General features: G+C 45.6%; 1 protein-coding gene across 2 annotated transcripts in view; it reads right to left on the bottom strand.

Moving 5' to 3' along the window:
- Positions 1–4,876: 4,876 nt before the first annotated feature.
- The window catches only part of KAT7 (lysine acetyltransferase 7), a 31,729-nt gene continuing 19,236 nt past the window's right edge, over positions 4,877–17,369 (bottom strand). For both annotated transcript variants that reach the window (XM_032428869.1, XM_032428870.1), the window contains 8 exons: positions 16,445–16,555; positions 14,382–14,573; positions 11,849–11,938; positions 11,489–11,629; positions 10,320–10,413; positions 8,013–8,159; positions 7,065–7,171; positions 4,877–6,040 (listed from right to left, as the gene is read on the bottom strand). In XM_032428869.1, coding sequence (XP_032284760.1) covers positions 5,939–6,040; positions 7,065–7,171; positions 8,013–8,159; positions 10,320–10,413; positions 11,489–11,629; positions 11,849–11,938; positions 14,382–14,573; positions 16,445–16,555 — 984 coding nt within the window. In that variant the 3' untranslated portion in view covers positions 4,877–5,938. The remainder of the gene's footprint in view (positions 6,041–7,064; positions 7,172–8,012; positions 8,160–10,319; positions 10,414–11,488; positions 11,630–11,848; positions 11,939–14,381; positions 14,574–16,444; positions 16,556–17,369) is intronic.

Raw genomic sequence — 17,369 nt, 5'->3', positions numbered from 1 at the left:
AACAGGAAAGGGGATAGAGACTAATCCAGTTGCACTTTGAGACTAGGTGTCGGGTAATGATGAAAGCTATGTAGGCTGAGTCAGTTTATGGACAGACTTGAAAGCCAGGATCTGTGACCTTAATCCAAGCCCCGTGGATGAGCAGGGAAGTGACAAGCCAGGTCTTAAGAGCAGGATATTCTTCCTTTTTCCTGATCCACTTCTGTAAGGAGGTAGCTAAGATTCCCAGGCCAGGCAGGGACTTCAGGAGCAATTTGACTGACAGTGAGACAAGCTGAATGGCCAAACAGGGCTCAAACTGGCTCCCAGGCTCTCAGGGTGCCACTGTATGGAATAGGAATAGCGCCCCCTGGAGTTACACAGGGTGGCGGCCCTCACCAGGCACATCTGGTTCCCAATCACAGGCAATCGGCTGACGGAACCTCTGAGGTCAAACCAAATTCCAGTTTTCATTTCAGAAGTTCTCTTCCTGCATTTACCCACTGCTGTGTATCGAACCGTGCCAAAACAACGAATGGCTTACAGCAGTCTTTCGCACAGTTCCCGAGGTTGGCAGGACTCGGCTGCATTTCTTTGGCTTCCCGCGGTGTCAGCAGGGGTCACAGCTGAGGCTGCACTCAGCCAGGAGGGGGCGAGCATTTGGGTGCTAGAGGCTGCAGCTTCTTGGCCCTCCCCTGCGTGGTCTCTCTTACGCGGCCCTCACCGTTCACGGTAGCTCAAGCTTCTGGTCTGGAAACATTTCTGCTGGTTTCCAACAGCCGAAGTGGAAGCTGCCAGAACATTACTTCTGCCACGTTCGATTAGTCAAAATAATGAAAAGTCCAGCCCACACTCAAGAAGGAAAAATCTCTTATTGGAAGGAGAACACATACCCAGAAATGGCAGAAATTGCTGGTGGTCAGCTCTGGAGATGATCTACCACACCAGGTTTGTGTGTGAGACAAGAGTGTAGGTTTCTAATGACTTCGGAATAAATACACGGTGAGCTGTTCCCAGAAACGAGCACCCGGTTAAGAAAGAGTAGCTTCTTGGAAAGAACCGGACTTGTCAAGGAAAAAGGTGTTTATAGCTCACAGCTCACGGAGAACATCTGGGAGGAGCTACGGAGCTGATGTTGCGCAACAGGCAGGTTATTTTCTCCACTCCTGTGCACAAATAAACGAGCCCCCCAGCCCCCAAGTGGTGGCAGCATGACCCGCATGGACAGGGGTTGCACAAGACAGAAGAGACGAACGAGCATCTGGGACATTTGTCACCACCGGGCAGTCCTTTGTTTCCTTCTTGGTGACATGCATTGGCATTTTGTTGGAAGACGCCACAAAGGAAGTGGGCAATTATACTGCTCCCAGCAGCAGGAAACAGTCTGGAAGACGAGATCATAAAAGTCTGTAGCAGAAAGTTCTGGGGCAAAAACCCATGGGTCTAGTACTAGCATTCCAGGATCCCAGCGAAGAGCAAAAGATAGTTTTTAGAATTCCTAGCACACAGCACATATTTAGCAAAGGAGTTTTCACTTTATTCTAACAACATGCAGAACCCTGGGCCACATTTTGTATATACCTGTACTTGTGAGGCCATGGGAGGAACAGAGTGCCACAGCAAGCCAGGCCTCCTCCCTTGGTGGTCACTGCTTCACTCAATGGGACCTGTTATTTGAGCCTGCACATGCCAGCCAGTTTAGGGCCTTGGGGTGAGTGAAGGCAGGGTTAATACCTGCTCAAGGAGGCTTTCTGTTTCAAACCAAGGTTTCTTTCTTTCCTTCTCTTAAAGATTTTATGTATTCACTTGAGAATGGGGGGGGGGGGCGCCCACACGCAGGGAACCCCGCGCAGGACCCGATCATGGGACTCCGGGATCGTGACCTGAGCCAAAGGCAGCCACTTAATCAACTGAGCCACCCAGGTGCCCCAAACCAAGGTTTCTTATTTGACCCCAGTCTAGGAATGGACTTCAAAGGTCCAATTTCCTGAACTGTAGACAAATTTGCATCATGTGCGTTCAAGATCCAATTCTAGGATTCTTCTCATAAGGTCAGAAGAGAAAAAAGGTAGAAAGGGTCACTGCTGAGAGCTACACTGCTTGATCCTGGCACGGCTCACACAAACCCTGCTTCTGGAATGCCATTTGGCTTAGCAATTGCTCTTCAGACAAAGGCAGGCAGGTTTAGAATTACGCTTGAAGTCACTAATATACCTCTAAGATGCGTTGTGTTCCATTCCATTCCGTATTCCAGAAGGAATGTGTACTGAAAGCAAGCTGTGGTCTTTTCTACTGGCCTTTCACATGTAGCCCCAACCTCGACCTGAACCAACTGCCTTCACATCAACTCCATTCAAGGTCATTCTTAAGCCGAGGCAGGCAATCTGCCCAGAACTGGAGGACAAAACAAAGCTAAGTCAAATGTCCTCTTACCCCGTAAAGGGTAAACCATACTGTCACCAATCACTTGACTCACTACTCCCCCTTGTGAGAAATGGGAACAGACACAGCATCAGAGGCCTCCTGACAGCTTTAGGAACGGGTTTGGAATCAGAAAATCAGGGCTGGGGCTCCATAACCCAGAGGCAAGACCTCTAAGCTCCCAACTTTCCAATGAGAAAGAGGCAGAGAATACCCACCTTACAAAGGTGTGGTGAGGAGGGAAACCAGTCAAGGGACAGTGCTTACTGAACAGCTTATTCCTAAATCAGCAGCAGTGTCAGAATGGGGAACAGTTGCTGCTTGCTGGGTCTCTGGTCCCCAAATGCTACTTACAGGATCAATTAAAATCCCTTCTTTCATCTGAAAGCTTCCACCAGTTCCATTATTTTTCTTGTAATGGAAGCCACTAGAAGCATGGGGGCCTGTGGCCGAAGCCAGGCAACCTAACTAAAAAGGAAAGGATGATTAATCATTACGGAACTAAAAAAGTAGAGAAAGCAAATGGTAGAGGGGAGGGTGGAAGTTCTCAAGTTGGAGACCAAAATGAGTTCTCTGCCCTCATTGCTGTCACCTTAGGCTCCCGGTCTCCTCCTGCCAAACCAGTGTGAATGTCTCCTGCACCGGGGCTGACATGGGGGTCAGAGGACGCAGGAGGAAGGCACCCGGCAGTGCCAAGCATATAGGAAGCAACCAGCACGTCAGGGCTCCCTTTGTCCTCCAGATAGAGTGGGCGCTTCTTCTTAAAGGGTTTCGGGAGCTGGACCCAGGAACAGTTCTGCACTTGCTCTGCTAAGGAAGGAGCCCAACAGTGGACTTGCTCTCGTGCAGCTAGAGTCGGAGGGGACAGTTTTACACAAAGTTGCTAAGGAAGTAAATTCTCTGTTTCCATACCTGTGAGGGATTCAAACCAGAGAAATCTTTTTATTTTTTGGTAAGGCAAGTTGGGTGGCAATAAGGAGTCTTGGGGGCCCGACGGTGCACAAAACTTCAAGTGCCCTGACCCCTCAGCATCTACTCGCATGGTTCATTATCATCTACCCTTATATTTTCAAAATGTGAGGGAGCAGAATTTCCCTTCATTACAAATATCTAGAATGGGGAGATTTGGGCATATATCAAACAGTGTAAAAAGGGTCTTCCTGTAACCTCAAGCTTCTCTCCAACCCAGTCTCCACCCCCAGTAAGTGGCACACAGGACTCTAACCTTACAAAGGAGAACCCCTAGTTTATCCACCAGGATAGGTTCTCAACCCTACCATGCTGAGCAAAACCACCCCAGCAAATACAACTTCCAGCATCCAAGTAAGTGCCGGCCCGTTTGCCTGCACTGGATAAATGCTGCAGGACAACGCAGCTTCCAGAAATCCTCTCAAGCTGGGAGAATCCATGACTGGGGGGCGGGGGGACAATGTTCACTATTGGCAAATGAACTTGGAGACGAGGAGGGATAAACCTGTCCCCACCCCATCCCAAGCATCCACTGTACCCCATCTATCCTAACTTCCTGCCGGTGCCCTTGCCCTTGAAATCACAGGAAAATGAGCTTAAGAATGAGTAACACTGAGGCGCAAGGCTGGCTCAGTTGGAGGAGCATGCAACTCTTGATCTTGGGGTTGAGTTAGGGTCCCACATTGGGCATACAGCTTTAAAAAAAAAAAAAAAGGAGTAATATTGACTTGTCATCACTATGCATACCCATTAGCGGCAACCAAGTGAGGCAGAGAATTCTTCCCACCAACTAGACAAGTTCAGAGTAATCACTCCCTCTATAGATAGCCTGCATCAGAGAAAAAAAAAAAATCCCACAGCCACAAACCACATCCCTCAACAGTCACCTCGCTGCCGGGGAAAATAACCGCCCAGTGCGCTCACTATTAATGGCAGGTGGGCTGCGCCCTTTGCAGACTAAAAGAAGAGCCCCTGAGTGAAACAGGCTTGAGCAGAGAACATGCTTTATTGAGGAGTAGATATAGAACAGCACATTCTACCACATGTGGGGAAGGGTTAGCTTCGGTAAAAGACCTTTACCCCTTAAGAAAACCCCCAGTGAAGTTGCTTTTGGATAAACGTTAACAGTGACACTGAAACTGGTGGGGGGCTGCCACTGACATGCTGAAAAGGGGCTCCCCCCAACCCACAGTGAGTATAAGTAGTGTACAGAGAGGACAAGAGAAAGGCACAAATGACCAGAGTTGGGACCGTGGGGAGGGCTCCACGCGAAGACAGCAGTGTTGGAGACCAAGTCGGGAAGGGGAGCACATGTCCTACATCCAAAGCTGCCCCAAGATAGCGGGTTATAATGGGCTGGAGAGAAATTAGAAGGAGCGGCTCTTCCTTTGCTTGAAACCAAAAATAGGAGAGCAGAGAACAGGGCGGGGGGGGGGGGGGGGGGCAAAACACAAAAAAAAAAAGGGGGTTTTGGGGGGGGGGGGGGGTCATTGGCCCAAGGGGGGGGGGGGGGCACTGTAGAAGCAAACGCTGGGGGGGGGGGGGGGGGGGCGGCACTCTGCCTTGTTGAGTCATGGGCTGAGAGGAGATGTGGAATCATTTCCTACTTCTCTGAGGAGGTTCAGGCAAAAATCAATGCAACTGAGGCAGAAGTACAGGTGTGCCAGATCAGAGCGACAGGTACCGGGGAAAAGGGTTCTGCAGTCTTATGAACTGGTTAGCATGCGGCATGAAAGGGAGAACCGGACATTGTTTGGCCCCCGCAAATGTAAAAAGGGGAAGGGGGTCACAAGAGAGGAAAACATTTAGGGCTGGGCACTTTCTGGTGAGGCAAAAAGGACTCGTTTCCTTCCACCAACACGCTGCCCACTGGTGAACTCAAATCAAAGTACAGAATCACCACCTGTCAATTCTCTCCATTTCATTCAGATAAATTATGTGCAGTTACCAAGACGAGTCCCTGGGAGAGTCTTAAAAAATACTGGTCTCTCATCAGCTTGACACTGATCAAAAACCGGTCTTTCAATAAAAATGGCAGAAATACTCAAAGTGAAATAAAATCCAAAGGGAATGGACCCCTCCCAGTACACACAGTCAGAAATGTTACCTCTTCCCTGCTCTTCCAAAAAAAAACACATGTAAGGAGTAACTGGAAAGGTCCTGGTGGTGGCAAACCATGGTTTGGAAGTCTGGTGACCGGGCAGCAAGAAGCACTAGTACAAAGTTTAGAAGACACAACACAACCTCATGGGGCTAGAGGACATGAGGAGAACCAGTGACTGGACAGGTACAGTACCAAACAGAACACCTTGGGTCAGTGCTACAAGGGATCTGCTCTCAAGTCTAACAGAGATCCCATCCGGGCAACCTCACTGAGGCCGAAACAACAGTTCCTCAGAACCAGCGTCTGCAGTGAACACGAGGGTCGGAGCCAGGACAGTCCTGAGGGGGATGGCCTTCCCAAAGGATACTGTACTTGCCAATCACAAGAGCAACAGAAATGACAGACAGATCCCTAGGGTACGGATTCCTACTGCTGGGGTTCGCTGGCTCAGAGTAACAGGTCACTTTAAGTGCCCTTGGGAGGGGTCCATTTTAAACAGCTTGGATCCATGGTTTTATTGGAGTTGGATCTTTTGGCCTCTTTGGCTATCCACTCGTCAATCAGGTCCTGCGGGAGAACAATAGGAAAAATGACTCTACATTCAACGAAAATGTCTTCATTAATATACTAATGGTAATAATACACCAAAGGCATAAAAGATTATCTTTTGATTTAGAAAATGTTTTCCTAGAGAAACCATTTCCAACTGTCCTCAGGAAGAACTAAAATCATTATTCAATATTCACCTTCCCTTATATGTGAGTCAACTAAAACAAATTAAAAGTGGGCATGAGTTGGGGCGCCTGGGTGGCTCAGTCGTTAAGCATCTGCCTTCGGCTCAGGTCATGATCCCGGGGTCCTGGGATAGAGCCCCGCATCGGGCTCCCCACTCCGTGGGGGGCCTGCTTCTCCCTCTCCCACTCCCCATGCTTGTGTTCCTGCTCTCACTGTCTCTGTCAAATAAACAAAATCTTTAAAAAAAAAAAAAAAAAAAAGTGGGCATGAGTTGAGATGCCATTTGTTTAAAGAATTTAAAAGCACTTGCATGAGGGGCACCCGGGAAGCTTGGTAGGTTGGGCATCCGACTCTTGGTTTCGGCTCAGGTGGTGATCTCAGGGTTGTGAGATCAAACCCAGCATCAGGCACCATGCTCAGATATATATATAAATATCTTTTTTTTTTTTCTAAAGTGCACTTCCACAAAGATATTTTTAAATATCTTTAAAAAAGAAAACAAGTGCACAAGCCCTGGAGTTTATGAGGATTCCCCTCAGATGAGCAATTTGCTCCAATCTAAGAAAATCATCAGAAGTGCTGTGTGACACAAAGCTGCTTAACTGAGCTCCTTTGCTTGTGTCATCCAAATTTGAGACAGGAGCTTACTAAAAGCTTCAGATAAGGACAAGATAAGAAATAAGCCTAAGAGGCATCACTGCACGCTTTAAAAAAAAAAAAAAAAAGGTACATGTAGGCAAACTCCCTTAAGGAGAGAAAGCAGCTTTTTGGGTATTAAGGCCCCATTTTGCTCTGCTAGGCCTCAAGAGACATTTAGCACTAAGCCAGCAGCTGACAAAAACTTCAAAAACTTTACCTGTCTCTTTAAAACTAGGTGTTTTCCTTTCCAGTACTTGAGCATCTGAAGGGCCTGCAGAGTGCTGACAATGTCCACAGGATTCACAGCTGTCTCCTGGCTAATTTCTGAAATAGAAGCGCTACTGAGAACCGGGCCAAAGTGCAGACCCCCACCTTCACCGACCCCCACCAAGCCAAGCCCCGCACCTCGCTTAGAGGAAACCCAGATGGTTGAAATCTGATACTTAACCCAACCTGTTCAGAGAAAGCTTATGAAGCATTTATTTGACCAGTCCTAATAACTACAAAAGAGAAATACTACAGCAAGAAATCACTCTGACCTGTATAGAAATCAAGGTCAAAGACAGACTTGACTAATTCTTCTACCCTTACATAAATATACAGGCATGTCTTATCAGCTCCTATGTTTGCCAAAAGACTTGGAAAAAAAATATTCACGTTTTTCCTCCTTCTTGACTTTCATTAAGAATTAAAGTGTTAGGGATGCCTGGGTGGCTCAGTCGTTAAGCAAGCATCTGCCTTCTGCTCAGGTCATGATCCCAGGGTCCTGGGATCGAGCCCTCCATCGGGCTCTCTGCTCAGCGGGAAGCCTGCTTCTCCCTCTCCCCCTCCCCCTGCTTGTGTTCCCTCTCTCGCTGTCAAATAAATAAATAAAATCTTTAAAAAAAAAAAATAGAATTAAAGTGTTAACCACCCCAGGTTTGTAAAACCAAAATCATATAGCCATTCCCAAAGGGCCAAATGCTCTGGAATCCTTAGGCACTTTCCGGAGGGTCTCTGCAGTGGCCCGCATCCAGTGGGCCTTCTGTTCTCATATTCAGATGAAGCACGGAAGGGATATTCTCTTTGCAGGTTACCAAGCATAGCAGGGACAAGTAGAAAAGCTGGAATGTTCAGTGGCATTAACACCTTGGGTACCAACTATCCTAAAGAGCCAAAAACCAACCTTTGATAGAAATCTCTTTGCCTTGGAAATTATGCAGGTAACGGAGAAGCACTTCTTTCCAGTAACTGCGATAGCTTATGAGCCCCAGGTCGGAGAGGGGACGTTCCGGGGAGCCGACTTTTTCTTCCACTTTGGAAAGTAAGTAACCTACCGAGGAACAAAATGCAGGCACTATTTTATCCTAATCACAAACACCACTGTGTCAACATGGAAGGCTTGAGGACAGGCTGCTTCACAGTACCAACTAGGGGTCGGACATTCAATACGGGGCGGCGCTGTACAGCATGCTGCCTTGGGATAAGCCAAAGGGGAAGGCTGGGGTGTTTGCACTTAGTTGTACTAGACATTAAGAAAACTCTGGAAGGTTTCACAAGATAGAAACTTTAATAACAATGGTAATCTGTAGGTGTGTGCTGGGAACAGAGATGGGAAGCCATTTCATTATGTCACTTTTTATATTTTTTGAGATTTTTTGATTTTAAGAATAGATTATCTCAGTACTGAATCTCCTGAAGCCTCTGGTTCTAACATCTCAATGACTAACGTTAAATATTATGGGGATGCAGTCCACAAAATCCACATTCCGCAAAACGCTAGTGGAAAACTAACGTGCTTTCAACAAATAAATAGGAAAGAAATACAGGAAAGAGATGGGAGTGGGAACTTTCAGATTAAAAGTGATTTACAAGCCACATCGATCAATCCCAATGTATCAATTCTATTTGGAACTAAGTAAAATAATTACATGTGTGTTTTCTTTAAAAGGAACAAAAATCACAAAATCAGGGAAATTTGAATACTATAACTTAGGGTTATTAAGGAATTTGGGGAGGTTTGGATTTTTTTTAATGTGAAATAGAGCTTATCTTTTAGAGATGTGAAAGTAATTGAGGTTGAGAATGGAGGTAAAACAAGATTGGCCATGAAACGCTGATGATACGTTACAAGGTCTTTTATTACCCAACTATTCTACACTTGTATGTTTAGAAATCTACATAAAATCAAGTTTATAAAATAGGTGTCACCTGTTCCAAGATATAGGGCCTCCTCCTCCATGGATTATGCCACTTCCTGATTTCATCACTTCCCACAGCTGGGAAGTGATGGGCTAGAAGGCTAACTCTAAGAATTGTAATTCTGACTAAAATCTCATAAGACAGTGAACACTGAACAAAATACAGTTGATTCTCATCATTTACAGGAGTTACATTCTACAAAGTCATGGCAAGCACTAAATTAGCAAACACTGAACCACTGCTCCTAGGGAAAACAGGGTTAGGTATCTGTAAGCCTCTGGTCATATTTTCATCAACCCATCATTATGGTCACCTTGTTCTATGTGTTTCTGTTTAATAATGCCTTTTTAAATATACATTGTTGACTCATTAGCATCGAACTCCCGGCCAACAGCACAATCACCTATGCCTAAATGAAGCCTAATACGGGTATTTTCTCTGTAAGACACACCCCATAGCCTTTGTAGATGGCATTTCGGCGCTACACCTAGGGGCCATTTAAAATCAGCAACAAGGGTGCCTGGGTGGCTCAGTCAGTTGTCTGCCTTCAGCTCAGTGGGATCCAGGCTAGCGTCGAGCTCCCTGCTCAGTGGGGAGCCTACTTCTTCTCCTCCTCCCTCTGCCTCCTCCCGCTCCCCCCCGCCCGCCCTGCTCATGCTGTGTTTCTCAAATAAAATCCTTAAAAATAATAAAATCAGCAACAAAATGCACAAAAATATGAAAAGCACGGCACTAACAGACTGCAAAAAAACATGTGTTTACACTGAGAGCCGAAACAAGGCACCTGCTTGTTTGACCAGAGCGGAGAAAATGTGGTGACTTCCTTCTTGCTGCTGTGTGCATGTCCACAACTGACTGCAAAAGTGCCAAGAGTATTGATTTGGGGATTACAAATAAATTCGAGGAGGCAAATTCCCAAATACAGAATACACTACTAAAGAAGCCCAAAGCCTCTATCAGGTATAGGGATTGCCACTAGAAAAGTCCTTACAAAACTGCCAATCCCTAATCCAGGAATAGATTTGAAGCCTTATGCACGTATGTGCTGTTCCTAAGTCTCAAATGGGGATAATCCTCATGAGCTTTCTTTCCTATCCTCTATTTCCCCCACTATCAGGTAGCAACTGAGTCCTGTATTCACGGAAGATTCCAGGTAACACCCGGCTGACCAAGGACATTCAGATTCTGTCCACATAGCCGTTCACCTGCTGCACGCCGGGAACTACAGAGACCCAACCGTTCCTGTCGCCCCTGCAGCTCGCGGAGCCTAGGCCGGAGCAGTCCCACTTACTGAAATCGATGAGCATCTTGCCATAGCCCTGTCTCATGTACTGAGGCATGGTGAGGATACACGACACGTTGTAGTTGAGGAATGAATTCTTTTCCTAAAGTCAAGAGCAAAACAGATGACAGCACGTCAAGAGGGTTTGGAACCCGAGGTGTCAGCAGTCCCACAAACGCAAAAGAAGGCTGCTGGCAAACAGTCTGGTTAAGCAGTCCCAGGGAGTGGCTGTCACGCTCACAGCTGGTCTGTGCACACCGTTTCCTACGATGGCCGAAGCCAGCCATGCCAGGCTCTCCCTAGCTCGGAGACCAGTCTCATTTTAAGGGGGCTGACTGAGTTCCTTCTAGTCACAGAGCAGGGCAAGGTCTGACTGCTGAGTCGGTCAGGGCAACCCTCTATAAATGTAATCTTTCAAAAGGGGGCTGCCTACTGGAAAAGAGGGATCCCCAACAGTAAGCCCCCAGTCTGGAAGGGAGTCAACAATCAAATCACATACTGTACGGTTCCCTTTACACAAAACGCTCAGGACAGGCACACTTACAGAGATGGGGCTGACAGTGGTGGAGGGGAAATGGGCAGTGTTGCTCCGGGGGTGCTTGCTGGGGCAGGGAGAACGGAGCGGAGGGCCTGCGTGATTACTGCACTACACTCTGACCGTACAAAACCGCTGAGCCATGCGCTTTAAATGAGTCAAGTGTGTGGCATGTGAATTAGATTTCAATAAAGTTCCTAATAAAAAGTCAGAAGCAAAACCTGGCCTTCAGCCTTCAAAGGCACAGTGGCCTTATCACAGAATGAGCCCAGCTAGAAAACCAGGCGAAAGGAATATATTCCTGGTTTTAGGCTAATAACAGAGGGCAAAGCTAGGAGCGTTGGCTCGACTACAAAATGTGGGCTTCAGGGTTAGCAGGCAGGGCCTTGGACAGTAATTAATAGGTAGCTCTAACCCACAAGTCCAGAAGTGAATAAACCAGAAGCTTTTAATAAAGAATTGCAAACTTGCATTAAACAATCTTTGACACATGGATTTTTGCGACCCTCCTCCCCAACCCTTAAGGGAAGGGCTGTCATTGCCCAGGGTACAGCCTCTTCCTGTCAGTGAGCCGGGTCCCCAAATGCCAACATCAATCACCCTGCTGGGGCAGGTAGCTTCTTAATCTCCAGATCCTGCTGACCTTGGAAAAATATCCAATCAGGTGACAGCCGGTGTTGTCCGCTTCTGTCATAACATAAAACAGGAAGGGTTCCACATCATAATATAATGTCTTATGGTCCAGAAAAAGCTTGGCCAACAGGCACAGATTTTGGCAGTAGATCTGGAAGCAGAGACAGAATTCATGCATGGGCCAGTGATTCTTAAACTTATCAGATAAAGGCCTAAAATTAAAGATCATATCATCATTGTTGATGAGGCAGCAAGTGTGCTTTGGTCCACAGCAGAGTCCTACCTTCTTTACAAAGGGGAGATGGAGACAGAATAAATTGCTTCCAAGACCTGTGAATATACACCCTCCACCACCACACCTCCTTCTTACCTTGTTTTTCTTGCCATCCACTTCAAACACGGAGATGGAGCCTTTACGATAGATCTCATCGCCAGGTGGGTGTTTCCACACACATTTAGCCTGCAAGAGAATGGAATTTGTATCAGGGAAACAAACCTTCCCCAACAAGACTGCTGCTCAAAAGGAAAAATGAATCACAGGTCAAATTTAGTTAGTGGAGATGACAGACAGCTGGACACACTTGAGAATGTACGGCAAGAGTTGTTTTTTTGTTTTGTTTTTTTTTTAGTAAAACAATTAACGGCTTCTAAAATCATAGTAATGTGTTTATGGTATTTTTATAGCAGTTTAGGACAAGTTTTCTAGATCATACTCTGGCCCTGTTTCAACCCAGGAGATTAAAATCATCTACTACGTAAAAGCCAGATAAATAAAAAATACCCTCGATTCTAAAACGCCCTGTGCCAACAGGAAATTCTTAAGCAGCTTATTTCCAGCAGCTTAGAGTTGCTAAGAAAAGGTAGGAATACTTGATGTTCACCTTTACCCGTAAACTTTGTTACCACATAACCATTAGTCTTTTCTTCAGATTAGAAAACAGGCCCATGACAATAAAGACTAACCCCTACCAAAGCGTTCCCTTTGTTATATAAGGAAGATGAGCAAGTCCTTCTGTGGCTTAAAAAAAAGGCAAGGCAGCCTGGTTCAGCAGCAAGAAACTGCAGGGGTAGGTGGGCATCTGGCCACAAGGAGGCACAAAGAACCCCTTTCCTCACCCTCAATTGCTAAAGGATTTAATGCAGCCAGTCAGCCATTGCTGGAAATACGTGAATTCTTACAAGGTTTTATGTAAATACATTAAATAGTATCATTTAGGAAGCAGATGTATATGGAACATTTTCTATTAAGTTTTATTGTGATTTTTGGTCAACTCAAGAATCACACCCCAATTGTCACATGTAAATCCAAATACTAACTGGAATTGCTTCAAGAAAGCTCCACCCCTAGGCTTATTCCTATATCCACCCGTTTATTCATACTGGCTCTTTCCAACAATAACCCAACTAATACAATTGTTTAGAAACAAGCCAAACTGTTGGCCAAATGGCCAAAGGTGGCCCATTTCAGCGATTACTCATGAAGCAATGGGAATCAGAAGTGTAGACGAAAACACAGGTTTTCATTTCCTGAAAATCAGTTTTTGTACCTCCCGTAATGCAGATCCTCAAATATTCAAAATGTTTACTTGACCCTCAGATTTATTCAAACCGTTTATTTTCCCCGCCTACTACTGTGTCTTGCCCTTTTGGGCTATTTTATTGGTTAATGCCACTAAATAACCAGAAACAAAAAGGAAGAAGTAAAACCTAAACGGTAAGCAGTTCACATCAGTAAAAATACCAGCCTTACTTTCACACAGGAAAACCGGATTTTAGTTTATTTCCATGGTCTACAACCACGGAGACCAGTCCTCTGCTACCCTCACCCCTGTGGCCTAGTGGCCCCACCAGTCCTTCATCCCTCAGTCGCTCTCCCCCCAAGTCGAGTCGAGTGTGCAGGAGTCTGGAGGGCTGAATTCACAGGGGCGGTTCTGGGCCGCAACACTACAAGAGTATGGGTTCCAGAGATGAGAACACAAAATGCAGTTATCCCCCAACCCAACTGGGGACAAGAGTAGAAGGATAGGAACTCTGGGAAAGCCTGGGCCGTAGATGTTCAGCATACAGAAAACCTGGTAAATAAAGGTGGAAGGGGATGGAAGGAGGGACACCCTAAAAGGTCTTAGAGCCAAATTATGCTGGGATGACAGAAATAGGAAAAGGAAGGTGTCCTGCCCAAAAAGCTCCTTCCTCTCTTCCCCACCCCTGCTCCTAGAAATTCCCTTATTTAAGACAAGTTTTTCATTCTTCAGCTAGGAAATGAAAAATGACCTAAAGCTACAAAATACCTAGTGAGCATATTTATGAACAATAAAATGAGTGTCACATCTTTCTTCCTATTTGAATAGGAAGGACAATGTTCAGGAACCAGAAAGCACTAAACTTGGGAGAAGGCACCAAAGCACCCATTTTGTTAATTTCATAAGTTGTCTCCTTTAAATACGCATTCATTCAACACACATTTACTGGGCACTTCCTGCCCTCGCTGGTTGCTAAGGATACAAAGTGAGTCACACTGTCCTTGCCCTGTCTAATGAAGTCAATCTAATGAAGTCTACTTGCTTTTATCTAGTTTGGGACACGTAAAAACTGTGGGCAGAGGTAACTGATATCCCAAGGAGAAATGGCAAAGAGCAGGCAGCAAGAAAAAAGACAAGTCAATGTGTGTGACAGGATGTGGTTATGGGACATCAGCTGCTTTGGGTGCCACATGGCACCAGCCAGGCCACAGGCTGAATCCTCCCCACCCTGAAATGTGGCTTTCCATTTCCAATGCCTTTGTGCCATTACTATGGACCACTGAGAGAGGAAGGCTTAGAGATGGAGGTCATCCAGGTAGAGGTCAACATCTAGAGCTCCTCTGGCTCATCACCATCATGATCAGAGAACCCCAGACAGCTTACCATGTGTCGGCGGAGTATCGTTTGGCTCTTCATGTACTTTAAACAGAATTCGCACATGTAGAGACGTCCCAGGCGTGCATATTCTTCGGGATAGGGAGAATGGTACCAAGTATCAAGCTCATAACGACCAAAAGCAATTGTTTTAATCATGTTGCTCCCCTCTGTGATTTGGCCTTGCAGCCTTAACTTCTCCTATTGTAGAGAAGAAATCAGAAAGAGGATTACAATCAATCATCTTTGTTTTTAAAAAGCCTCTAATATGCTTGTTTGCATGCCACCATGCTAGGCTAGGATAAAAAATAGAATTGCCTTCTAACTCATGAGAAACTTGCACTAAAGAGGGGTACCTACCTGGACACAGATAGTCAAGATGGCTTCTAGAAAACTCACGATCTACACTGCCTGAAAACACAGGTCTCAACAGACTGTGGCTTTTCTCTGCTCCCTACCATGCTGTGTGGGCCTCGTCTCTAGAACCTCAGAACAAGTCCTTGGTAAAATTTTGTTTTTAATCAGCCTACACCAAACTTCTTTTTTTTTTTTAAAGATTTTATTTATTCATTTGACAGAGAGAGACACAGCGAGAGAGTGAACACAAGCAGGGGGAGTGGGAGAGGGAGAAGCAGGCTTCCTACGGAGCAGGGAGCCTGATGTGGGCTTGATCCCAGGACCCTGGGATCATGACCTGAGCCGAAGGCAGACGCTTAACGACTGAGCCGCCCAGGCGCCCTACCAAACTGTTTTATAAAGGCAATCTATCACAAATACAAATGCCCCACCCTTACAAAACATTCTAAAACCAAACAAAAGATTATCTAGAATGTGCTTTACTACTTCTAAAACTGTATGGATCTGTGTGACATAAATCCACAGGTATATGGGGCCATCCTCTCAACGCAGGTCCCTGAAAAAATATTTTTGAAACATGGACAATGCTTTAATACTGTAATTTAAACTCCAGATAAAGTAGAAAGTATTTTTGGGTATCAATCTCTACTCAGTGGCTAGGAGCTGACTACAGGAAGAAATTTTTTTTTTAAGGTTTTATTTATTTGAGAGAGAGAGAGAGAGAGCACAAGAGGGGGTGGGGTCAGAGGGAGAAGCAGACTCCCCACCAAGCAGGGAGCCCGACACAGGACTCAATCCTGGAACCCCAGGATCATGACCCGAGCCGAAGGCAGTAGCTTAACACAACTGAGCCACCCAGGCGCCCTACAGGAAGAATTTTTAAGCCTAACCAGGTGGAGAGCTGTGATAGGAAATGTTCTGCTCCAGAGCAGGAGAAAGCAGCTACCAAACCCTGCCCCCTCCAAGTTTCCAACAAGTCGAGGATTTGTGAATGAAGTATTTGATAGAATTAAAAAAAAAAAAAGGGTAAAGAGGATAATCACTCTACAAGCTAAATTTCCCTCAACACATTTAATCTGTTAAATCAGAGGTACCACAATTTTTTAAAGCAACCTTGTTGAAAATTCTGCCTAGGGTACAAAAACTAAGTGAGACTAACCGTAAATAAAAACCAGAACAGAAAACCAGCTTCATAGATAAAACGTGGCTGGTCAAATATTAATTTCCTTTATAAAACAACCAACCACAGCCTTTTCCATTATTCTTCTTCACTGTTCTCTTAATTCTTTTAGAGCTAGACTGGAGGGCTGAGGAAACCCTGCAAAGGCTAGTTCCTGGGGGGGGGGGGGGGTGAGAACAAGAGAGGCTTAGCCACCAATCTAGAGGCTCTCAGAATTGCAAATTGCCCAATTGAGACCAAGGGGCACCTATTGTCTAAACCGGCCTCAACACTCCCACTGAACAGGTCCTTCTGGGAGGTGAGGTGGAGAGGGAAAAAGGGTCAGGGCAAAGGAAGGGAGGAGGGGAAATTAATTTTAAATATGAATGGGAAGTAGGATCATCCTGAAAAGGATAGCTGGGGGAGGGGAAAGAGATTCATGCAGCAAAGGACCAAAGGACATTTATTTCCCATCAACTGATTGCTGATCACTTTTCTTGGCAGTTGTACAAGCCCTTCACAAGTGGTCCACAAGCTTGAAGGTTTTAATACTCACCAAATCCTCTGAAGCCCGGGCTTGTGCTCTTCGGAAAAGATCCAAGTCATACTCGCTAGTCAGGTTTTCCAAGAGAGGTTCCCGAGTGTTCCCATAGGTCTGTCTATGTTCCTAGGAAAATAACCAGAGCGTGATTCTTTCTGCTTCTAAGAACTTCATCTATTTCATTTCAGTCAATGCCAACCAGAGGGCCAAGCACAACTAGAAGCTATTTATTTAGTGCCTACTGTATGCCAGGCATTATACTAGGCACTGGGGACTGAGCATAAGACACACTATTACCAGGTTAATGCCAAAAACAACCATTATCCACCCTAGTGAATCTGGAAAGAAAATGCTCCTACACCTTCAAAAGGGAGTTTCATTCTTCTCTCTCTAAATGAGCACCTCGAGGGTCAGAATTCTATGCCTCCATTTCTTCATCTGAAAATGTGCATGACAATACAAATAAATAAAATATAACAAACCCAAAGGCACTACAAATTCCTAGAATCTTGAGACCTGGAAGGAACCTTGGATACTCCCATATTTCAAAGCAAAGCAAAACAAATAGCACAAAATCTCTGAGACTTAGAGTCTGAGATTTTAGACTGAAAGGAAAAGCCGCAACGAAGAAGCGGTATCTGCACTAAGTGGTCCTTGCTAAATTCTATCCCTGCAGTTGCTGGGCCCAAGACACTGTCCGCCCAAGGCCTGAAAGTCTCGCCTGAGATCTCCAGCCCCAGTGCATGGGAAACACAGGCTGGCCCCTTTAAAAACCACTGTACTAAATATTAAGCAAGAAGAGACAATACTCATAGAAAATCAGCAGCATAAAAATAAGCCAGTTCTCAATAAGTATTAAATCTCACCATGGCAGTCATGACAAGTACCCTGGCACCGGAAAGAAAGGCCACAAGGCAAACTTCCCTTTTTAAACCTCTGA

The sequence above is a fragment of the Phoca vitulina genome, unplaced genomic scaffold (assembly GCF_004348235.1).
Source record: "Phoca vitulina isolate PV1807 unplaced genomic scaffold, GSC_HSeal_1.0 scaffold40, whole genome shotgun sequence".
Lineage (NCBI taxonomy): Eukaryota > Metazoa > Chordata > Mammalia > Carnivora > Phocidae > Phoca > Phoca vitulina.
Note: the sequence above shows the minus strand (reverse complement) of the source record. Positions and strands in the feature narration are given on the sequence as shown.